The sequence below is a fragment of the Eubalaena glacialis genome, chromosome 12 (genome assembly GCF_028564815.1).
Source record: "Eubalaena glacialis isolate mEubGla1 chromosome 12, mEubGla1.1.hap2.+ XY, whole genome shotgun sequence".
In the NCBI taxonomy this organism is placed as follows: Eukaryota; Metazoa; Chordata; class Mammalia; order Artiodactyla; family Balaenidae; genus Eubalaena; species Eubalaena glacialis.
Genome location: NC_083727.1, coordinates 94,615,193 through 94,640,665, shown reverse-complemented (window position 1 = coordinate 94,640,665; position 25,473 = coordinate 94,615,193). Strand labels below are relative to the sequence as shown.

At 43.5% G+C, this 25,473-nt stretch overlaps 1 protein-coding gene across 1 annotated transcript in view; it reads left to right on the top strand.

Moving 5' to 3' along the window:
* The first annotated feature begins 200 nt into the window (after window positions 1-200).
* The window catches only part of B3GAT2 (beta-1,3-glucuronyltransferase 2), a 91,232-nt gene continuing 65,959 nt past the window's right edge, over window positions 201-25,473 (top strand). The window contains exon 1 of the mRNA XM_061206946.1: window positions 201-800. Coding sequence (XP_061062929.1) covers window positions 201-800 — 600 coding nt within the window. The remainder of the gene's footprint in view (window positions 801-25,473) is intronic.

The following is a 25,473-nucleotide window of genomic DNA, read 5'->3' as shown; positions in this document are numbered from 1 at the left end:
CTGTAGCCCGAGCTCCTCGGCACCTGCGCGGATCCCCCAGGCCCGGCTCCGCGCCCCCGCAGCGCCCCGCCACCCACCCCGTGGAGAGCGCGCGGGCCGCGGCTTCCGGAGCGCCGGCGCCGCCGCCGTCCAAACTGCGCGCTGGGGTCCCCCGGCTCGCCCCGCTCCGGGGCGTCCGAGAGGCCGGGGGAGAGCGCGCCATGAAGTCAGTGCTCTTCAGCCGCTTCTTCATCCTCCTGCCCTGGATCCTGATCGTCATCATCATGCTCGACGTGGACACGCGTAGGCCCGCGCCCCCGCTCACCCCGCGCCCCTACTTCTCGCCCTACGCCGGGGGCCGCGGGGCCGCCCGCCTCCCGCTCCGCCGGGGCGGCCCGGGGCGCGGCCGGGAGCAGCGCAACGAGTCGCGGCCGCCGCCGCCGCCGCCGCCGCCCGAGCCGCCGCTGCCCACCATCTATGCCATCACGCCCACCTACAGCCGCCCGGTGCAGAAGGCCGAGCTGACCCGCCTGGCTAACACGTTCCGCCAGGTGGCGCAGCTGCACTGGATCCTGGTGGAGGACGCGGCGGCGCGCAGCGAGCTGGTGAGCCGCTTCCTGGCGCGCGCGGGGCTGCCCAGCACGCACCTGCACGTGCCCACGCCGCGGCGCTACAAGCGGCCCGGGCTGCCGCGCGCCACCGAGCAGCGCAACGCCGGCTTGGCCTGGCTGCGCCAGAGGCACGGGCACCAGCGCGCCCAGCCCGGCGTGCTCTTCTTCGCCGACGACGACAACACCTACAGTCTCGAGCTCTTCCAGGAGGTAGCGGCCGGCGCGCCCCGCCGGGGGTGGGGGGGAGGCGGGCGGGAGGGGCCCCCGCGTGCCGGTCCTGCCGCCGCTGCGCTGGGCAGTGCTCACCTACCCCGGCGTGCACTCGGGACTCCGGGCGCAGAGCTCCGTAGCCCCCCGCTGGCCCCGGGGGTGGAGGGGGCGGGAGGACCACTGTGACTCGTGGGGGGGAGTCTGGCGGGGGCTTTGCTGCCCCCCCGCCCCGACACACACACACACCGGCCCCACGATTGGGCCGAGGCGGTGGCGCAGGTGTGAGGCGCGGGGATGATTTCTAGGAACTGGGCTCTGTCCGGCCTGAGGATGGAGCTCCGTGGGGCCGGGCTGCAGGAGAGACCGGGGAGGGACCCAGCGCACTGGGGGCGGGCTCGGTGGTCTCCGAGGCCCTTCCGCGCACACAGGTGTGATTCTGAGTCTAGAACCATATCGGGAGGACGGTGGAGAAGGAAACTAAAAATCAGCCCAGAGACACATTTCTCTCGTACAGTTCTCTGGCACGGAAATGGTTACTAGAGAAAAGCCTGACTTCTAAGGGGTCCTCCTTCCATCTCTTCCCGCACCCCGCAAAGGCCCTTTCTGACTCTAAAGATGACCTCCTTTAAAAGGAAGCCCTCTGGCAACTGAGTTGAGACTGCCCTGCCCTGTGGTTCTGTCTCTCTGCAGTCCGAGGTATCAGCTGGACTGCCCGTTTCCTTTTCCTTACCCTTCTCTAGGACCCTCTTTGGCCACTCTGGCACCGGGCCATTGCATCCTGGTGCCCGCCATGAGGTCCTCGGCGCAGCCCGGCCTGCTGCTGCTGCTGGGATGGCACAGTTTCCCTTGGAGGCTACAGGTGCACAAAGCCATCAGGCACCCGGTTAGAACAGGTGTTAGTTCTTGAGGCTGGTCTATTGCAGCCTGAGTGTGTGCGCACGCGCGAGCGTTGTGCAAATGAGGCTGGATTGCGTAGTTTTCACTTTTCTTGTTCCTCGTCCACACATATAGCGGAAAAAAAATCTTGGGCTTTTTGACATATCGTGGGACTGTTGCCTTCCTCTCCCCCAAATTCCTGACATCCTGCCTCGGAGACGCCTTCATCCCTCCTCTTCCGCCAAGTAAACTGGACAATCTGTACGTCTAGAAATCACAAACGACCCATGCTTTCATCCTGATATCTCAGTTTGGCTTTCATAACCTCAGGACGGAGCTATTCTGTACCTCTCCGGCTTAATTTTTCTGCCTGTGTGGCCTTAAAAATCCATTTCTTAAGGGCAATTGCTGCCTTCATTTCTATTCATCCTGTCCTGCTTCATGAATAAAAGGACCAGTCATTGCTCCCATCTTTTCTTTTCCATGCTTTCGCGATGAAGGGCTTTCTTCACGTGTTTTTTTTCCCCCCCGAAGAAATCAATAAGCTTGTCATCTATAGTATGGTCTTTATTATAACCAAGATTAGAGATATCATCTGATTTTTTAAGTTGGGTTCTTATTGTGATCCTGTTTGTGTACTCCTGCCCCCAAAAGACGTGGTTTGTATTCTGAAGCAAAGACCCTTACATTTCAGTACACCATCATTTTAAACCCCAAAGTCTTTTTTAAAAATAATATTTATTTATTGCTTATCATATTCTAGTAGGATCTTGGGTTTAGTTTTTTTTTTAAACATATTTATTGGAGTATAATTGCTTTACAGTGGTGTGTTAGTTTCTGCTTTATAACAAAGTGAATCAGCTATGCATATACACATATCCCCATATCTCTTCCCTCTTGTGTCTCCCTCCCTCCCACCCTCCCTATCCCACCCCTCTAGGTGGTCACAAAGCACCGAGCTGATCTCCCTGTACTATGCGGCTGCTTCCCACTAGCTATCGTAAACCCCAAAGTCTTTTTTCCTTCTTCTACAACTTGGAAGTTGCCCTACCTGTGAAAATGTGTGGTCTTATGTAAGCAAAATAGTGAACATTATTATTAATTAACCTTTTAAGGGGACGGGCTATGAAGAGCCGTGAATTTCAGTTTCTTCCAGCTTCTAGCCGGTTGGTGTGAGGTACTGGATTCAATGGAAGAGTTGGCACAGACGGGCAGAGAAACGGCTCAGAATACAGTCTTCCTTTGATGCTTCCCAAACTGAAAGGAAGGCTTGGTGGTGGTGCATATGAAGCAGCAAGAGAAGAATGCAGTAGGTTTTTTTTTAATTGGTCCATGGGAGAGAAAAGAGAGAGAGAAGATAAAGAGGCGAGGGTAAGGAGAAAAAAATAGCATTGGCCGAGAGGAAACTATATAGGAAAGAAATGCAAAACTTTCAAGACACTAACGTTTTGTACAGTTGGAAGTAATGAAATATTCAAAATAAACTTAAGAGCATGTGCAACTGTTATTTAAGGAGAGGTGCCACATATACAAAATACACAAGAGAAGGGATTTTTAAAAGAGCATGATATGCATGATACACTTAGAATTTAAGTTCTGTAGCTCCTAGAGGTTCCTCCCAGACAGGCATTTTAAGACTAATCCCGTTCTCACCCACCATCCCTCCCCCAACACAGTGTTTTTGGACAAAGCAGGCATCTCTCTGTTCGCCAGGCATCTATGTTGAGACATGCAGTTTTCTTTTACAGCACATTCTTTTCCTGGCAAGCAGGATTGCACTCTCTAAGAAGTCAGATTAGTGGAATTTATGCATCCTTAGTCTTGTGCATTAATGGGCTGGCCTACTCTCCACCAGTTCTAGGATTAATGATTCCATGCGGATTGCAGTCTAGACAGTGCTCTCTTGGAGAAAAGGTAGGACCAGTTAAAACATCTAAAAACTACAGCTCCTTGGACGGGAGGACAGATGCTGATCAGGGATGCTGTAGGGCCAGGCGTATATCTCAGCCCTTTCTGTGGTGCACACACAAATTCGTTTTTAAGTAATTCACAGTACCTAAGGAAAGAGTGTCCTGAGTTAGTCTTCATCTTTTTTTTTTTACGGCTGTGTTGGGTCTTCGTTTCTGTGCGAGGGCTTTCTCTGGTTGCGGCAAGTGGGGGCCACTCTTCATCGCGGTGCGCGGGCCTCTCATTATCGCGGCCTCTCTTGTTGCGGGGCACAGGCTCCAGACGCGCAGGCTCAGTAGTTGTGGCTCACGGGCTTAGTTGCTCCACGGCATGTGGGATCTTCCCAGACCAGGGCTCGAACCCGTGTCCCCTCCATTGGCAGGCAGATTCTCAACCACTGCGCCACCAGGGAAGCCCAGCCTTCATCTTTTATTCATGGTGCTCCTCATTTCCACGGTTGATGTTAACATAGATAAGATAAAAGGAGGAAAATGAACTAGGTACAAATTAACTCACTAAGCATTGGCTGCAAATGAAGGAAAGTAAAAGCTGAAAGGTCTCCAAATTAAATTAAAGGTGCAACAGGCACCCTGTGTACAATTATTCCTCCCTGGTAGCTGGAATGGAGCTTTCTTCTCCCATCCAGCTAGCTAATTTTCAGGCTCCCCTTTCAACTGAGCTGTGCCACCAGGAGAGAAGTGTTTGCATCGAACAATCCTATGCTTAATAGCCAAATCCATTTGCAAATGAAGCTGTGTGAATTGTAGCCGCAGAAACTGGGCTGTGCATTGGAGAAGGAGGTGCCTGGAGTTTTCCACGTTGCCAGTAACTCAGCATGGCCTCTTCCTGTGGCCTTGATGGGGTCTTGCACCGTGGCTCACAGGTAATCCTGCTGCCTGCCGCCTGCACACCCCATCGACATAGCTCTCCGGAAACGCTTATTTGCAAAGGATTTACACGGCTTTCATAAAAACGGCGGCCACAGACTAATGAGACTGTAGCTGGTCACATTTTCAATAACACTATTGATCAGATTTCTGTCCTTTGCTAGAAAACCTTTCAAGCGCTCTTGAGTTTAAAGCAGCTGCTTTTCAGGTGAAGTTACTTTCACCTTGGGAAACCCGTTGAGTCGAAAGGTTAAAAAATAGCACTTTCCAAGCAAGAAAATGAAACTTTTAAAACTTTAAATTGAACAAGGTGAGGCTGGAAGACAAGCTGACTCTGAAACACCTTAGGGGCTCAGGAAAGGGCTCAGTTAATGAGACCGCCTGTGGAAGACGTTTCTGGCAAGCAGTGAACTAGAGGGGCCCTTTGTTTGGATGCTGTGTTGGGAGCACTTAAGCTGTTTGTGTGCTGGGAGTGGTGAGGGCGAGTTCGTCCTGCTCTTTTCTGATCATTTATTCATATGTTCCTCCCTTTACATGCAGCTCACTGGAGCCCTAATCCAAAGGATATTCAAATTTACAGTGTTTGGCACTTTCCCCCTAAATAGTAGATTCTGAATGTATTTCCTGAAAGGAGACAGGAGATCTCCCTTTCCTTTTTCCCTTGAGGCAGTTACTTGGTGTAGGGTAATTATCTTTTCAAAGTGAAGAAACCTCCAAGATTCTCTTAGGGAGTAGCATCCAAAGACGATTTTACCTGAAATGGTCCCCTTGTGTTTTCTTTCTTCCCACCTAAAAGCATGTTAATAGTCGCGCCATAAGTCTGATCAAATGTGAGAATTGTGTAAACTGGATTTATAAAACTATGGGCAGCTTTCTTAGGCTATCAGTGTTAAATCTGTACATTTTCTTTACTCCCGCTGGGTGTACAGTACTTGAGCTGTGGTTCATTTTGGACAGGGTTTTCCTTGGACACCAGCAGTTTTCATTTGGATTTTGATATTTAAATGGGCCAGAAATAACTCGGTTTAAAAGGCCTTCTCCCTTCTACCTCTTCCTATTGTCTTTTTCCCATTCTTCGTCCTCCAACCTACTTTTCACCGATTATTCTGTCTCATGAATAGACATGAAGGCATGCCCGGGCTATTGTTGGCTACAATGAATGTGTATCTTTTAAGCATTTAGACTTTGTCTGAAGCTTCTTGGAAACTAGTGGGCGACTCCATTTTCTTCCATCTACCCCACTTGCCTCTAGATTGCAGGCTTGTAAATTTTCTTGTGTGAACAGTAATGGAATAGTAATTGCTTTTAAGGCATGCTACAAAAGCAGAATAGAAGAACCGAAGTCAACGGCCTTATTTATTAACTATTCCGGGTGCTACTCAAGTAGTGGGTTTTTTTGGTACGGAATTCAATAATCTTCAGATATATCTATTCAGACCTCTTGGACTCTGATGAAATATTTGCTTGGTCTGCATAAATTAAGATAACATTATTTATCTTCGATTTGCAGTGCTGTTGAAGCATGCCATTTAAGTTTTGCCTGGTTCTCAAACTCTCCCCTGAAACACAAATAAAATCGTCATACCAATCCCTAGGTAGATAGGTAGGCTGCTAAGTAGGTAGGTTTAGATTTCCAGTTCATAGAAATAAACTAAGATAATCCATTGTTCGTACCAGGTAATTTTTGTGGACAACTTTAAATAAATGTGTAAGATACCCTTTACCATGGATACAAGCAAAATGAGCACTTACTGTGGGCCACGAACCATATTCATATTTAGGGTTTTATGTGTATTAGCTCATTTGATCCTCACATCAGCCTCTGAGGTAGGACCTAGTATGGCCCCCATTCTCCACCATCCTAATGCTGATATTTAGGCATGAACACAGTTCTTTGGTGAGTGCAGGGATTTTTAAAAATACAGCCTGAATCTAATATAGTCGTTACCCTGATCACTAGAATCGTGTCCCCATTTGACAGAAGAGCTGAAGTAGCAGGAAGTTGCTTACAGGGTCATGGAGCTGTTCCAAGACAGGATGGTGGACCCAGTGCCCCGGTTCTGGAGCCTGCCCTCTGACGCCCTGCAACCCATCCCACTAACGTGTACAGGCAGGTGGGCGCATGTCATTGTGATGAGTAAAGCATCCGATCATCAGGAGTTCTCTGATACCATTCTAGCTTCTGCCATACTTGAACTCAGGTCTGTCTTCTTTTCTAAGCACTTACTTTAATTAACTTATTTTGTATTGAGGTCTAGTTGATTTACAATGTTGTGTTCATTTCAGGTGTACGGCAAAGTGATTCAGTTTTACATATGGGTCTGTCTTCTGGGCTGTTGTCAACTTCTAATGTTCTCTCTTGACCTTTTCTTCCTGATGTAATTTGGTCTTATGAAAATTTTATCTCCTCCCTGTCTCACTAAGAGACCATTTGATTTTTAGATTACTTTTTCAAGTCAGGTGAAAACTGCCAAGTTAGCGCGTAACCTGTAGTCTTATATGTTCTTGAACTATATATTCATGGGAACAAGTAAGAATTAATTTCTGCAAGAAGATAAAACATTAATTTTTTTCCTCAGTTGATATGTGTACATCAGCAATGGTATCTGCTGGGCATGTACCCTGTCAGGGCAGACAGATTGAAGGGAAGAATAATTTTCAGGATAGAATGATGATGGGAGGTGATGCTGGATTGTTCCAGGTGGGCTCAGTGGTTTACCGTCAGGACAGAGGAGCGGGGCTGGGGACCTCAGCCAGGCTGAGCTGCAGCTGGTGTGGTGACACACCCCGGCCAGTTGCTTCCTCCCATGGGCGCTGGAGCAGCTCCCCCCACCCTGGAGCACAAGATGAGCGTATAGGAACCTTTGAGGTGGTCATGCTGGCCACTGCTAGCCCACACTCACAGATTCACCAGACGACTCCCTTGTGGGTAGGAGGTTTGTTAATGGTCTGATTCTTCTGGTACTAGAAATTTCCCTGGATTAAAAACAAAATTGGTAAATCCTGAGCTGAGTCTTTTTACATCCTAAGAAAACCTTGAGGATGGCTGTTCTTTACCACAAGTCAGATTATTTGGTCTTTTTCCCAAAATACCTAAAAACTCAGTAGTTTTTGCCCCACCTCTATCCATCTCCTCCATCAGTGGAAAGAGAACTTTAAACAGTATGTGAGTTACGTGCAGGATCTAAGACCGTCGTTCCTGCTGCCCGAATGGTAGGTATTTGTCAATTGTCTCTTCATCTCTGTAATGAAAGCTGCATGTGCTAAATGCTGAATGTTCGCCATTAACTGGGTTTTCCCTGATCTAAGTGTATTTTAGCAGTAATAGTGTATCACTCTGCCAGATTCCTGTGCCTACTTGAGCTTAAACACGACCATGTTCAGAAGATATTTGAATGTAATGAATGCGTATCCTCCTCCTTCACTTAACAGATGTTAATTGAGCACCTACTATGTGCCGGGCACTGTGTTAGTTACTGCAGGGCGGAACACCGCTGTAAACGCAGAGCGTCCGCGCCCTCTCAGATTGAGTATCTGGACCACATCTGCGCACTAAGATCAGGGCCTGTTGAGAGAAACGCAGGTGCCTGGGTGGGTAAAGCAGAGGCCCCTGATGGAGCTGTAGGTCTTAGGAGGGAGTGACATTTGAGCTGACACCTAAAGGAGGAGGGCCGGGTGGGGCATGGGGCAGGGAGGAAAGAGCCCTCCAGGCAGAGGAAGCCATGCTCGCCAACAGTCTGTGAATTTGGAAAGTGTGGACACAGCAGTGTGAGGGACATGCCTTTATTTTTTTACATCTGCTTTTCAGATCCCCCATCAGGCAAATCTTTGACCTTTACGTTCTTAATTAGAACTTGGATTAGGTGGGTAGTAAATTAATAGAAAAATGGTAGAGATATATATTTGTCCATCTAGTTGTACCAAGGAATTGTTAATATAGACAGTTGTGATTCATCATGGCAGCTAACGTCACTTTATGTAACGGAGTGCAGCATGTGTATTGCAGTTCACCGTCTCTCCTGCTAGAATATAAACTCCGTGAGGGTAGGAATTTTCTTCTGTTCACTGCTGTGTCTCTAGTGTCTGGCATTTAGTAAATGCTCACTCAAAACCTGTGGAATGAATGCGTGGGTTGTAGGAAGCTTTGGAGCTGAGGGACTCTCTTCCCTCCCGAAGGAGGCTGTTCCTGGAAAGGGGCCCCGCGCAGAGACAGTCAGATCACAACCTTGAAGTCTGTGTGTGGGCCTAGGGTTACACTGAGCCCTTTAAGTAGTAACTGGAAGAAAAGTTGGCCCCTGCTCTGACTCTGAGAGCTTTCAGTGCTAAGGAGAGGGGGAGAGAGACCCGTGAACATTAGTCTGTAGCCAGGCGTCCCTGTGGATGCCTTGAGGGCGAGGGGAGGGGTGTGGAGCCCGCGGGGTGTGTGACCGCTTCCCACGTGTGAGGCTGGAGGCTGGTGGGGGGCTCGAGCGGGAGCTCGGGGGTTAAACAGCCCCACGTTCAAGTCCAGCCTCGCCGCCTAGTGGTCGCGGGACATCGGCGAGGGTTGCCTGCCCTCCTACGATGGCTCCCGGTACTAAACAGAGGCGCGTATAAACGTTCTTTTCCCCTGCTTCCCTGCTGTGGCTGCCCGGGGGACGGGTCTCCCGCAGAGCTGCGCTGTCTCACTTGGGTAGCTGCCTCTGAGTCTCCTGAAATCTGGACTGAGTTTCTGGAGCCCTGGAGGGGAGGAGGGGGTAGAAGTGCTTGATTTTCCCAAGTTAGTCTGTATCCGGGGGCACTGGGAAACTGGGGATCTGAATTACACCACTGGGTTATGACAGTGATTAGAGAGACAAGAGTTAAACAGGGCTTGTCGATAAAGGGTCCTGGAGGAGGTGAGATGGGAGAGAGTAGAAAGCAGCTTAAGGAGGTTTTAGGCTGGGAGGATGTAGAAGGATGTGCTCCTGCGGGTCAGGAGGTGTGGGGCTGGCTGGGGAGTGTGTGAAAGCTCGCAGGTTGGCGTGCCTGGGTCTCACGGCAGGACATACACGCAACTTCCTGCAGCTCCTGGGTGCGAGTGTTAGTTATGGTTGGGGCCCCAGCCTCTGGCGTGGACCTAGGGTGTATTACATGATAGGTTCTTTCTGGCCTGAATGAACGAATCAAAGAGGTAACACGTTTCAAAGGAGAGGGCAGCTTAATAGGAATGAAATGAATCCACTTTTCAGGCACATGATTAGAAGCAATAGCTTAATTTTTTTAGGGTCGTCTGCTGGGTGGGAAGGTTAGCTGTATTGGGCTCCCCGGCACCTGTTGACAGAGGAAGCAGGGAGGATCGACTGGACAGGCCTTCCCTGCGCCCAGGCCCCTCCAGCCTTGGCTGGAACACTGAGGGGCATCAGCCGCCTGGCACTTATGGGGAGGTTCACCCTGAGCTGCTTTCTCGTTTTTCAAATGTTGCTTAAATTTTCATAAAGAAAAACATTTTATAGCCCATTTCCTGCCATCCTGGGGAAGATGTAGCAGTTGGAGTGGGGTGTGTGTGTGTGCGTGTGTCCGCATCTGTCCACCCGCAGGTCCCTGGGCACCTTCTGGGCTGTATGGGTGCAGACGGTTCTCTCCTCTCCCTGTTCTTTCTTCACAGAGTCTGTGCCATCCAGGTTAGTCTCTGACCAGAAGTGTGGTCACACCCAGGGGTCTTTGATATTTTCTGTTCATATTAACTCCTAAAAGAATTCAGTAAAATTACATTCCCTCTAGGATATTTTCAAATTGATGTCTAAATTTTAAAAATCATTTAAAATAGCTGCAAAGCATGTGATTTCTAGTGTATTATAGTGAATCACTCTGTTGTACATCTGAAACTAATATAATATTGCAAATCAACTATACTTCAATAAAAAATGGTCTCTGTAGGATTGGGTTAACATTATAATTAGGAGGCGTAAACAAGTCATCAAAACAACATAAATGTTACAAAGTTGGATAATTAAGTATAAAAGCTACATTTCTTGGAACTTGATTTCTTACTGAAATAGATGAAGCATTTTGTTGCTATTGATACATACTTTGTATCATTGTTGAGTGTTACTTATTACTAAAAGAGGTGGGGTTTAGCATAAGTTTGGTTGCCATTGGGTCACCCTTGTTTAGATGAAGAAGTAAATAAGGTGGAAAGCATTTTCTTCTAGCAGTGTTCTTCACGTTTTTGAACCCTCAAGTTCTAAGCCAAAAGTCATATGTTGATCTCTTAGCAAAAATGATTTTAATAATCTGTTGATGACATTCGTTCAATTTTGTTGAAAAAAATAATGTAGAAACATTCTGTCTTCTAAAAGGACTTATTACCCATTCATTAGAGAGGTTCGTTTTCTTAATAAGACAGCAGTATTTCTAACTCCCTTTGTTTGGTCCTGGAGCATATTTAATATGATCCAGGATGGATATGAAGCTGGAGCAGGCCGACTGGGGCAAGGATGGATGAAAGGCAGGACCTGCCCCTCCATCCAAGGAGCAGATTTAGGGGAGCATATGGAGGGTTGCCCAGGGGTTGAGAATGTGTCCCCTTAAAGGTATCTGTGCTCACATGGTCCATGAGAGTCTTTGTAGACGCCCGAGGCCCAGGCACCCCCAGGCTGAAAACTGCTGTTTCGGTAGAAGAAGCACTAAGTTAGGAACTGGAAACTGGGGGCTCCAGGCCCGGCCGAGCCAAAGCCCTCGGCCCTCAGCCCTCGTGACCGCAGGGGTGTTGGCCCTTTGCTGTGTGCTAGGCCCCATGTTAGGCGCTGAGATGTTTAATTCTCCTCATGTGTCTAAGGAGGGAACCAGGATGTCCTTTTTACAAATGAAGAGAAGCCCTACTATTCAACTTCCTCACGGGCCTGGGGGTGACGTGTACAGTTGTAGGGACTCCGTGAGGGGATACATGTGTCACATGGGTCAGAAGGGCAGCTTCCCAACCCACCTAGATATCTGCTGTCCCGGGGGTCTGGCCCCAGGAGCTGGGGAGAGGCTGCAGAAGACACGATGCCCCAGCACCCCTTGCTGCCATGGCTGCACAGCCCCAGCAGTCGGCCGACGGGGTCCACGTGTGGACACGTTATCATCTAGATAAACTCGACGTTGCAAGACTAAAATGCCAGTGTCCTTCTTAAAGGTCAAGTGACAGTTTGGGGATATTTCTGTAACTTTGAAAAGTTCCTCCACTGCATCTGTTCACGCTGGCGAAAGTGCTAGAGGCGTCCTTGGGAAGTCTGTCTGCCAGGGGAGCTGCAGCCTCACTTTGCAGAGAAGCTCGGGTTCCCACTTTGCAGAGAGCTGGGGCCTGGGACTCTTGCTTATTGCCTTTGATCCCTGCTGTGCATACTCAAAAGACAGGTTTTATGATCTTTACCTGTTCTGGTCTTGCCTTTCCCCTTTGTTTAGGGATTTTAAAAAGATTTAAAAACAAAAACATAATAAGAACCTGCTGTATGGCACAGGGAACTCTACTCAACACTCTGAAATGGCCTATATGGGAACAGAATCTAAAAACGAGTGGATATATGTACACGTAGAACTGGTTCACTTTGTTGTACAGCGGAAACTAACACAACACTGTACATCAACAATACTCCAAGAAAAATTAATTTTAAATAATTTTTTAAAAACCCCCGAAGCATTAAAATAAAGTCGTGTTGACAATGCTTGTGGTGTCTGTGGGTGATGATTTGTGGTTTTACAGCACTCCAGAGTTTCCTCTGAAAACCGGTAGATCGTCCTGTAGATTAAAATATAGGCATTCATTTCGTTGCTCTTGGAAATCCAGTGACATAAAAGTAAACGCCTATTCTCTGTTTCTTGTTATGTCTCTCTTCCCTCCTTGTCAAGGGCCGTGGGGCAGAAACAAAAGTTGAGTATGCTTATTAGAATTTGTATTATGGTAAAATATGTATAACGTGAAGTTTACCATTTTAACCGTTTTTAAGTGTGCAGGTCCGTGGCATTTAAGTGCATCCACTCTGTCGTCCAATCATCACCTCTGTCCATCTCCAGAACTTCTTCATCATCCAAATTGAAACTCTGTACCCTTTAAACAATAACTCCCCAATGGCCCTCCCTTCCAGCCCCTCATAACCTATAATCTACTTTCTGTCTCTATGAATTGGGCTATCCCAGGTACCTCATATGAGGTAGAATCATGCAATATCTGTCCTTTGGGGTCTGGCTTATTTCACTTTACGTAATGTCTTCAAAGTTGATCCACATCGTAGCACGTATCAAAATTCCATTCCTTTTTAAGGTTGAAAACTATTCCGTTGTATGTACAGACAATATTTTGTTTATCCATTCAACCACCAACGGATACTGGGTTGTTTCCACCTTTTGGCTGTTGTGAATGCATCTTTGAACGTTGGTATACAAATATGTGTTTGAGTGTCTGCTTTCAGTGCTTTTATGTGTACATATTCAGAAGTGGAAAATATGGTAATTCTGTGTTTAAATTTTTGAGGAACTGCCATACTGTTTTTCCAACTGTTGTTTATTTTTTATAATAGCCAACCTAAGGGATGTGAAGTGATATCTCGTGGTTTTGATTTATATTTCCCTAGTGATTAGTGATGCTGACCATTTTTTCCTTGTGCTTGTACTATTTGTATATCTTTTTTGGAGAAATGTCTAGTCATGTCCTTTGCCCATTTTTGAATTAGGTGTGTTTGTTTTTTTGTTTTGGTTGAGTTTTAGGAGTTCTTTATATATTCTGGATATTAGTCCTATATCAGATATGTGATTTGCAAATATGTTCTCCCATTCTGAGAGGTGCTTTTTTATTCTGTTGATAGTGTCCTTCGATGCCCTAAAGTTTTAAATTTTGATGGAGTTCAGTTTATCTATTTTTTCTTTTGTTGCCTGTGCTTTTGGTGTCATGACCAAAAAAATTGTTGCCAAATTCAATGTCATGAAGCCTTCCCCCTGTGTTTTCTTCTAATAGTTGCAAAATTTTAACTCTTTTGTTTAGGTTATTAATGTTGATTCATTTTGAGTTAATTTTTGTACACAGTATTACGTGGTATCTTTTGCATGTGGATATCTAGTTTTTCCCAGCACCATTTGTTGAAAGGACTGTCCTTTCCCCATTGAATGGTATTGGCACCCTTGCTAAAAGTCATTTGACCGTATATATGTGACCGTTTATTTCTAAGCTCTTTATTCTACTCCACTAGTCGATATGTCTGTCTTTATGCCAGTTCTATACTGTTTTGGTTACTGTTGATTTGAAGTAAGTTTTAAAATCAGGAAGTATGGGTCCTTCAGCTTTCTTTTTTTTCAAGATTTTGTGGACTATTTGGGGTCCCTTACGATTCCATTTGATTTTAGGATGGATTTTTCTATTTCTGCAAAAATCACTGGAGTTTTGATGGGGATTGCATTAGATGTGCAGATTGCTTTGGGTAGTATTGGTATCTTGACAATATTAAGTCTGTGAATTCGTGAACATGAGATATCATTCCATTTATTTATGCCTTCTCTAATTTCTTGCAGCAGTGTTTTATAGTTTTCAGTGTACAAATATTTTGCTTCCTTGGTTAGGATTATTCTTAATTATTTTGTTCTTTTTGATGTTACCTGTTAGGGGTTTTAATAAGTTAGTTTTGGTCTCTGTCCTATATCTGAAAAATATTATCATATGCTACTAATAGAACTAAAAAATCCAGGACTGAGGGAAACTTTAGGTGCACAGAGCAACATAAGGAGATCTTAAAAATATGGTACAACATAGAAAAAATGGTGAAAAAAAATCTATTCCACAGTGCCATTTTTTAATGTATATTTAAAATACAGCACACAAAATATTACTCATTTCATGAGGACACACACAAATAAAATAATTCAAGATTTTCTGAGTTGTGTTCTGTGGAACAGCGGTATCTGGTGAGACATTTCTAGGCATGATTTTAAACGACTTGATTCTTGTTCATATTCATATTCAGGGCTGACCTTAAACATGCATCAGAGATTAAACTTGTAAATCCTGACACACAGAAGGAAGGGCACCCTTTAGTCCAGGCCTGGATTTGTGGAATTTACTTGGTGCAGTTTTTCCTAGAAAATAGGTGTCTTTTGTTTCTTAAACATGTAGGAAAAGGGTTTCCCTGGTGACAGGTCCCAGTGTCTAAGCCAAGGTTGGTGAATCTCTGCCCCTGAGCAACATGTGATGACGGTGATGATGACAGTGATGCCAGCAGACACCGATACAGCACTTGTCTATGTGCCAGAGTCGTAAGAGCTTTACACTTTTTTAAAAATTAATTCATTAATTTATTTATTTATTTTTGGCCGTGTTGGGTCTTCGTTTCTGTGTGAGGGCTTTTTCTAGTTGCGGCGAGCGGGAGCCACTCTTCATCGCGGTGCGCGGGCCTCTCACTATCGCGGCCTCTCTTGTTGTGGAGCGCAGGCTCAGTAGTTGTGGCTCGTGGGCTTAGTTGCTCCGCGGCATGTGGGATCTTCCCGGACCAGGGCTCGAACCCGTGTCCCCCTGCATTGGCAGGCAGATTCTCAACCACTGCGCCACCAGGGAAGCCCAAGAGCTTTACACTTTTAACTCATTTACTCTTACAAACAGCCCTATGAGATGTTGCTAAAATGTAATCATACCCACTTATATGGAAACAGACACAAAGAGCCCTACTCACCTGTCTGCTACCACACAGCTAATTAGTGGTGAAACTGAGATTTGAATGCTGAGGGCAGGGGAGCTCGAGCTTTTCACTTTGCTTTTTCTCTGTTGCCTGCCTCTAATGCACTTATTTTTTGTTTGTTTGTTTCATTTTACCCTTTTATTTCCTCCCTTCCTTTATTTTTGATTTAATTTTTCTTTTAAAAAATTTATTGAAATGAAAACTTAGATCTTTAATTTTTCTATCTTCTTTTCTAATATATGCATAAAGCTATACACTTCACTCTAAACACTGCATCCCACAAATTTTGACTCTGTGCTTTCATATTGTTCATTTCAAATATTTTCTAGTTTCTACTGATTTATTTTTCATATCTTTCTATAATTTTACTAAATCATTCAAAGTATGTTACTTAATTTCTGAATACTTAGTTTTTTATTATCTTTGGTTCTGGTTGCTAGTTTAATGCTTTGTGGTCTGAAAACATAGTCTAGTTTCACTCAATTGAAATTTATTGAGATTTGCTTTATATTCCAGCATATGGCTGTTTTGGGTGCATGTTCCATGTGTACCTCAAAAGAATGTTTATTCTGCTGTTGTTGAGCATAGGGTTTTATATATGTCAGTTAGTTGAGTACTGCTTAAATTCTCTGTATCCCTGCTGATATTTAGTGAGCTTGCTCTGTCAAACACAAAGTGAACTGTGTTAAAATTTCTCACTGTGATAGTGAATTTTTCTTTCTCCTTTTAAACTTACTTATTTTTTTCTTCATATATTTTGAAGCTATGTTATTTGGTGCACACACCTTTAGATTTGTTATGTTTTTCTTGATGAATTGATGCTTTCGTCATTATGAAATGACCCTCATTATCTCTGGTAATCTCTTTGTCTTGAAAGCTACTTTATCTGATACTAATATAGCCACGATAGCTTTCATATGCATACTGTCTGCATGGTATTCCTTTTTCCATCCTTTAATTTCATCCTATCTCTGTTCTTTTAAAGTGTGTCTGTTGTAAATAGCATAATGTTGGTTGTATTTTGTTGTAAGTTGGACTTTCTAAATTAAATTTCCTTTCAAGACTCACCTATATCTTTACTTTTGAGCAAAGTAAAGATTGGTCATGATAACCAATGGTCTTTGTAAAATGACCTTTTACTGAGGCTACAAAGAGTTTAACTTACTGTTCTAGGGAATGTCCTATAGTATTCTTCCTTTTCAGTATTTTCTGGGAGTGCTTAATAACTTCTGTAACCTTAGAGGCTTCACTCCCTGTTCCTCTTTTATTCATTTATCACATGTTCTGAATATGTTTTCTACCAGGAGAACCTGAAAATTTTTTTCTTTTCCTTAGATTTCAGGTACAGATAGAGTTGATCTTACTTCCCAGTTCTAAGCTGCTATCAGCATCGTCCTGTGCAAGTTTCCTCCCTTGTTCTATTGTTTGTTTCCTTTTATCCTTATCTTCAGGCATCTATCCTAATACACATGCTGTGGATTGTTTCATTTGTATGTGTCCTTATGAAAACTACAGTGTTGTGTGTGCAGTATTTCAAATGTATATAAATGGCATTATGGAATATATTTTTTTCTATTTTTCCCTGCTGTACCATGTTTTAAAAGATGTATTTTTATTGCAGTATGCATCTCTAATCCACGGCTTCTGTGAAGCTTTTTTTTTTTAATTGGAATTCTCATAAATGCTCTGTTTATTTGGGAAATTAGAATTTCTCATGAGGTACTCTGCTGTATTGATCATCATAGCACTCTAGTGCTTTATTAATCGGTGAAAAACATTAAAACTCCAGACCTGCTGCTAAGAGACTAATTTAGTCAAAAACTCTACCAAGATGGAAGGTTCCCACTTTCTTGTGAATTCGGTGAACGTTGCAGAGATGACCTGTACCTCCAGCCCTGGGACTAGCTCCCTGGGGAGGGTGCCCCTGACACCTTGGCCTCCTCCACTCCCGTTCACATCTCTGTTGGAAGCCTTAGGTTTGTCTTCATACAAGCATACCATACTTTTCCCTGATTCAACAGTTAAAGCTTTTGTAATGCTGGACCAAACTAACAGCCCCAAATAGCTACATCCGGGGAGCTACTGTCAGGGAATGTCACTTTGGGCACGAGTGTGAAGAATCCTATATATTTTTTGAGACTTCTGGTCCAAGAACATGGCGAGTGTAGACACCCCGGTGCTTCCGTCTTGTCACGGCACCGTCTGTAACACATGGCTCCTAAGATCACCCTGGTAAGAGAGGAGGGCTGGTGGATTGCACCAGTTGTTTGTAAGGGCCGGAGTCAGTCATAGGGCTCCATCCTAACTGCAAGGGATGCTAAGACATGGAGTCTTCCTGGGAGGCCAGGAGGAGGAGGAGCTGTAGGGAACAAGGAGCCACATTCCCATATCAGGAAGTCCAGATGGAGAGCAGGGTTCAGGGCTGGCTGACTTAGTCCCATCTGTCTGCGTGTTGCCATCCTCAGAATGTCAGCTTTGTGTTCTCGCTCTTTTCCTCCCAGTTATGAAATGGCTGCTGCAGTTCCAGCCATCACATCCAGACATGGCTATGTGCTGAGTTCCTTAGGAGTGGGGAAACCTTTCCCAGAAGCAGCCCAGCGCACTTCCTCTGATGACCAGAACTGCCAACATTCAAAGTAATCACTGGCAAGTCAGGATTTACCCCTGACCTTGAGAGAGAGCCACCCTCTCCTCAGTCATGTTTTGGGGAGGGGGTGGAGAAGGCTGGTCGCCACTGAGCTAAACTGAAGCTCAGCCAGTAAGGAAGCGGAGGGAGGCGGTGTTGGGCAGGTAACCAGCAGTGTCCGTGGCACGTGGTCTCTGCCTTCTGTCACATCATTTCCTACCCTTAGTGAAGGTTGTGATCTTCTGCATTTGGTTCTCGCACTGTGCTCAGTGAGTTTATGCCTAGCATTTCCTACTTGCTCTTGCTACAGTAGTGCTATTTTCCACGGTATTTGCTGGTGTATAGGAAAACTATTAGTTATCAGTCACCTCTGTTCAATTTTCTTGTATCTCTGTAAGTTTCCTTATATCCTTTTTGGAGTAACATTAGATATTAATTAAATACTGGGAAAGAAACCCAGAGGTGTAAGGATCTTAAATGGAGCAGGGGACAGAGCTGAAGAGTGAGAAAGCAGAGAATATTTTATTATACTCCACTTGTATGAAAAGACAGTTGTTTTTGTCGCTGCTGCTGCTGTTTTTTCCGGGTTCCCTCCTTTATCTGTATTTCCCACCTTTGGCGGCGTGGAGATCCGCAGAACTTTTGCTCTGCTGTAAAAATAGTCTCCTGGGTTTCCATACTCTTTATATGTCACACCTTATTTAGTCTACAAAGAGAGTTTACATCTCACTGCCTGAGGGAAAAGTGGGATTGCCTTTTTCAGAACTTGCTTTAAGACACTGCTGTGTGTGACAGGAAGGTGCGATCTCTTTAATGTCCCAGAACATTGTACCTGATGCTGAAGCTGAATGATGAATAAACAACATCTTTTAAGAATATCTGATGGCGGAGTAGAAGGACGTGCTCTCACTCCCTCCTGCGAGAGCACCAGAATCACAACTGGCTGCTGGACAATCATCGACAGGAAGACACTGGACTTCACCAAGGAGGATACCCCACGTCCAAGGACAGAGGAGAAGCCACAGTGAGACGGTAGGAGGGGCGCAATCAGAGTAAAATCAAATCCCATAACTGCTGGGTGGGTGACTCACAGACTGGCGAGCACTTATACCACAGAAGTCCACCCACTGGAGTGAACGTTCTGAGCCCCACATCAGGCTTCCCAACCTGGGGGTCCGGCAACGGGAGGAGGAATTCATAGAGAATCAGACTTTGAAGCCTAGTGGGAATTGATTGCAGGACTTCGACAGGACTGGGGGAAACAGAGAACCCACTCTTGGAGGGCGTACACAAAATAGTGTGTGCATCGGGACCCAGGGGAAGGAGCAGTGACCCTGGGGGAGACTGAACCAGACATAACTGCTGGTGTTGGGGGGTCTCCTGCAGAGGTGGGGGCTGGCTCTGTTTCACCGTGGGGACAAGGACACTGGCAGCGGAGGTTCTGGGAAGTACTCCTTGGCGTGAGCCCTCCCAGAGTCTGCCATTAGCCCCACCAAAGAGCCCGCGTAGGCTCCAGTGTTGGGTTGCCTCAGGCAAAACAACCAACAGGGAGGGAACCCAGCCCCACCCATCAACAGTCAAGTGGATTAAAGTTTTACGGAGCTCTGACCGCCACAGCAACAGTCAGGTCTACCCACCTCCAGAGCCTCCCATCAAGCCTCTTAGATAGCCTCAACCACCAGAGGGCAGACAGCAGAAGCAAGAAAAACTACAGTCCTGCAGCCTGTGGAACAGAAACCACATTTACAGAAAGAAAGACAAGATGAAAAGGCAGAGGGCTATATACCAGATGAAGGAACAAGAAAAAACCCCAGAAAAACAACTAAATGAAGTGGAGATAGGCAACCTTCCAGAAAAAGAATTCAGAATAATGATAGTGAAGATGATCCTGGACCTTGGAATAAGAATGGAGGCAAAGATTGAGAAGATGCAAGAAATGATTAACAAAGACCTAGAAGAATTAAAGAACAAACAAACAGAGATGACCAATACAATAACTGAAATGAAAACTACACTAGAAGGAATCAATAGTAGAATAACTGAGGCAGAAGAACGGATAAGTGACCTGGAAGACAGAATGGTGGAATTCACTGCTGCGGAACAGACTAAAGAAAAAAGAATGAAAAGAAATGAAGACAGCCTAAGAGACCTCTGGGACAACATTAAACTCAACAACATTCGCATTATAGGGGTCCCAGAAGGAGAAGAGAGAGAGAAAGGACCAGAGAAAATATTTGAAGAGATTATAGTCGAAAACTTCCCTAACATGGGAAAGGAAATAGCCACCCAAGTCCAGGAAGCGCAGAGAGTCCCATACAGGATAAACGCAAGGAGAAGCACGCCGAGACACATAGTAATCAAAGTGGCAAAAATTAAAGACAAAGAAAAATTATTGAAAGCAGCAAGGGAAAAACGACAAATAACATACAAGGGAACTCCCATAAGGTTAACAGCTGATTTCTCAGCAGAAACTCTACAAGCCAGAAGGGAGTGGCATGATATACTTCAAGTGATGAAAGGGAAGAACCTACAACCAAGATTACTCTACCCGGCAAGGATCTCATTTAGATTTGATGGAGAAATCAAAAGCTTTACAGACAAGCAAAAGCTAAGAGAATTCAGCACCACCAAACCAGCTCTACAACAAATGTTAAAGGAACTTCTCTAAGTGGGAAACACAAGAGAAGAAAAGGACCTACAAAAACAAACCCAAAACAATTAAGAATATGGTCATAGGAACATACATATCGATAATTACCTTAAACGTGAATGGATTAAATGCTCCAGCCAAAAGACACAGGCTTGCTGAATGGATACAAAAACAAGAACCATATATATACTGTCTACAAGAGACCCACTTTAGACCTAGGGACACATACAGACTGAAAGTGAGGGGATGGAAAAAGATATTCCATGCAAATGGAAATCAAAAGAAAGCTGGAGTAGCTATACTCATATCAGATAAAATAGACTTTAAAATAAAGAATGTTACAAGAGACAAGGAAGGACACTACATAATGATCAAGGGATCAATCCAAGAAGAAGATATAACAATTATATATGCACCCAACATAGGAGCACCTCAATACATAAGGCAACTGCTAACAGCTATAAAAGAGGAAATTGACAGTAACACAATAATATTGGGGGACTTTAACACCTCACTTACACCAATGGACAGATCATCCAAAATGAAAATAAATAAGGAAACAGAAGCTTTAAATGACACAATAGACCAGATAGATTTAATTGATATTTATAGGACATTCCATCCAAAAACAGCAGATTACACGTTCTTCTCAAGTGCGCACGGAACATTCTCCAGGATAGATCACATCTTGGGTCACAAATCAAGCCTCAGTAAATTTAAGAAAATTGAAATCATATCAAGCATCTTTTCTGACCACAACGCTATGAGATTAGAAATGAATTACAGGGGAAAAAACGTAAAAAACACAAACACATGGAGGCTAAACAATACGTTACTAAATAACCAAGAGATCACTGAAGAAATCAAAGAGGAAATCAAAAAATACCTAGAGACAAATGACAATGAAAACACGACGACCCAAAACCTATGGGATGCAGCAAAAGCAGTTCTAAGAGGGAAGTTTATAGCTATACAAGCCTACCTAAAGAAACAAGAAAAATCTCAAGTAAACAATCTAACCTTACACCTAAAGAAACTAGAGAAAGAAGAACAAACAAAACCCAAAGTTAGCAGAAGGAAAGAAATCATAAAGATCAGAGCGGAAATAAGTGAAATAGAAACAAAGAAAACAATAGCAAAGATCAATAAAACTAAAAGCTGGTTCTTTGAGAAGATAAACAAAATTGATAAGCCATTAGCCAGACTCATCAAGAAAAAGAGGGAGAGGACTCAAATCAATAAAATCAGAAATGAAAAAGGAGAAGTTACAACAGACACCACAGAAATACAAAGCATCCTAAGAGACTACTACAAGCAACTTTATGCCAATAAAATGGACAACCTGGAAGAAATGGACAAATTCTTAGAAAGGTATAACCTTCCAAGACTGAACCAGGAAGAAGCAGAAAATATGAACAGACCAATCACAAGTAATGAAATTGAAACTGTGATTAAAAATCTTCCAACAAATAAAAGTCCAGGACCAGATGGCTTCACAGGTGAATTCTATCAAACATTTAGAGAAGAGCTAACACCTATCCTTCTCAAACTCTTCCAAAAAATTGCAGAGGAAGGAACACTCCCAAACTCATTCTATGAGGCCACCATCACCCTGATACCAAAACCAGACAAAGACAGTACAAAAAAAGAAAATTACAGACCAATATCACTGAGGAATATAGATGCAAAAATCCTCAACAAAATACTAGCAAACAGAATCCAACAACACATTAAAAGGATCATACACCACGATCAAGTGGGATTTATCCCAGGGATGCAAGGATTCTTCAATATATGCAAATCAATCAGTGTGATACACCATATTAACAAATTGAAGAATAAAAACCATATGATCATCTCAATAGATGCAGAAAAAGCTTTTGACAAAATTCAACACCCATTTATGATAAAAACTCTCCAGAAAGTGGGCATAGAGGGAACCTACCTCAACATAATAAAGGCCATATATGACAAACCCACAGCAAACATCATTCTCAACGGTGAAAAACTGAAAGCATTTCCTCTAAGATCAGGAACGAGACAAGGATGTCCACTCTCACCACTATTATTCAACATAGTTCTGGAAGTCCTAGCCACGGCAATCAGAGAAGAAAAAGAAATAAAAGGAATACAAATGGGAAAAGAAGAAGTAAAACTGTCACTGTTTGCAGATGACATGATACTATACATAGAGAATCCTAAAACTGCCACCAGAAAACTGCTAGAGCTAATCAATGAATATGGTAAAGTTGCAGGATACAAAATTAATGCACAGAAATCTCTTGCATTCCTATACACTAATGATGAAAAATCTGAAAGAGAAATTATGGAAACACTCCCATTTACCATTGCAACAAAAAGAATAAAATACCTAGGAATAAACCTACCTAGGGAGACAGAAGACCTGTATGCAGAAAACTATAAGACACTGATGAAAGAAATTAAAGATGATACCAACAGATGGAGAGATATACCATGTTCTTGGATTGGAAGAATCAACATTGTGAAAATGACTATACTACCCAAAGCAATCTACAGATTCAATGCAATCCCTATCAAATTACCAATGGCATTTTTTACGGAGCTAGAACAAATCATCTTAAAATTTGTATGGAGACACAAAAGACCCCGAATAGCCAAAGCAGTCTTGAGGGAAGAAAACGGAGCTGGAGGAATCAGACTCCCTGACTTCACACTATACTACAAAGCTACAGTAATCAAGACAATATGATACTGGCACAAAAACAGAAACATAGATCAATGGAACAAGATAGAAAGCCCAGAGATAAACCCACGCACCTATGGTCAACTAATCTATGACAAAGGAGGCAAAGATATACAATGGAGAAAAGACAGTCTCTTCAATAAGTGGTGCTGGGAAAACTGGACAGCTACATGTAAAAGAATGAAATTAGAACACTCCCTAACACCATACACAAAAATAAACTCAAAATGGATTAGAGACCTAAATGTAAGACCAGACACTATAAAACTCTTAGAGGAAAACATAGGAAGAACACTCTTTGACATAAATCACAGCAAGATCTTTTTTGATCTACCTCCTAGAGTAATGGAAATAAAAACAAAAATAAACAAATGGGACCTAATGAAACTTAAAAGCTTTTGCACAGCAAAGGAAACCATAAACAAGACGAAAAGACAACCCTCAGAATGGGAGAAAATATTCGCAAACGAATCAACGGACAAAGGATTAATCTCTAAAATATATAAACAGCTCATTCAGCTCAATATTAAAGAAACAAACACCCCAATCCAAAAATGGGCAGAAGATCTAAACGGACATTTCTCCAAAGAAGACATACAGACGGCCACGAAGCACATGAAAAGATGCTCAACATCACTAATTATTAGAGAAATGCAAATCAAAACTACAATGAGGTATCACCTCACACCAGTTAGAATGGGCATCATCAGAAAAATCTACAAACAACAAATGCTGGAGAGGGTGTGGAGAAAAGGGAACCCTCTTGCACTGTTGGTGGGAATGTAAATTGATACAGCCACTATGGAGAACAATATGGAGGTTCCTTAAAAAACTAAAATTAGAATTACCCTATGACCCAGCAATCCCACTACTGGGCATATACCCAGAGAAAACCGTAATTCAAAAAGACACATGCACCTGAATGTTCATTGCAGCACTATTTACAATAGCCAGGTCATGGAAGCAACCTAAATGCCCATCAACAGACGAATGGATAAAGAAGTTGTGGTACATATATACAATGGAATATTACTCAGCCATAAAAAGGAACGAAATTGAGTCATTTGTTGAGACGTGGATGGATCTAGAGACTGTCATACAGAGTGAAGTAAGTCAGAAAGAGAAAAACAAATATCGTATATTAACGCATGTATGTGGAACCTAGAAAAATGGTACAGATGAGCCGGTTTGCAGGGCAGAAGTTGAGACACAGATGTAGAGAACAGACATATGGACACCAAGGGGGGAAAACCGCAGTGGGGTGGGGATGGCGGTGTGCTGAATTGGGCGATTGGGATTGACATGTATACACTGATGTGTATAAAATTGATGACTAATAACCTGCAGTATAAACAAACAAACAAAACAACTAATACTAAACTTTCATTGGGTTATTTTATGGAAATATGTTAATATAAATGTTTCAGACATTACATGAAATTTCTAAAAATCTTATATGTTCTGGTATAATGTTATAAGTCATAATCTTAGTTATTATTTTAAAATGTATATCTCAGAAATAACTAATTTTCTTGTCAACTGCATTATTATGAACTTTCATCAAATCTTTAACCGTGGTCATTTTTAAGTCTTTTGTCATTTACAGACAGTTCTGGGTGTACTCTGATGCTTTTGTAAATATGTTCCTATAAAAGGGTTTCATCTTCAGGAAATTCATGGAAAAGACTCTGACAAGTACAGGTTTCTGGTACCTGACTGTACTGCTGAACTGAATGAATAAGCATTTTCAGAACTCTAATGAAAAACTGATGAGCTCATAAAAGTGCTAACAAAAGATCAAGATGAAAAAAAAATTAATTACATGGGACTGAGTGAACTGATGAGGATGAGTATAATTTTTGTGACTTTCTGTTTGAATTTAAAAAAAGAAAAAATCCCACAAGGACTCAGAGGCAAAGAATATACAAATCAATTTTCACTGAAAAGTAAAGGAGCTGTTACAGTGGAGGATTACTGGACTGAATGTCAATATTATGACATAGTATGAGTGTGTTTCATGTTTGGTAATTGCAATCATTGTTGCTTTTGTTGTGGTCATCCATGTACAATGCTTGCTGTCAGTCTAGTTATCTCTTGTAAAAATAAAATACAGTGTGTGTGAAAAAAAAAAAAAAAAGAATATCTGAGTGTTTTAGGGACCTCCTTTCCCCACTGTTCTCTCTGAGAAGTATGGGAGATGGGTAGTTTTTTTTCATACGGAGAAATTCAGAAACAGAAATGAAAGAATTTTAATTTCCTCACCTACTCATAGTACTGAGCAAACCAGAGCAGAGGCCTTTA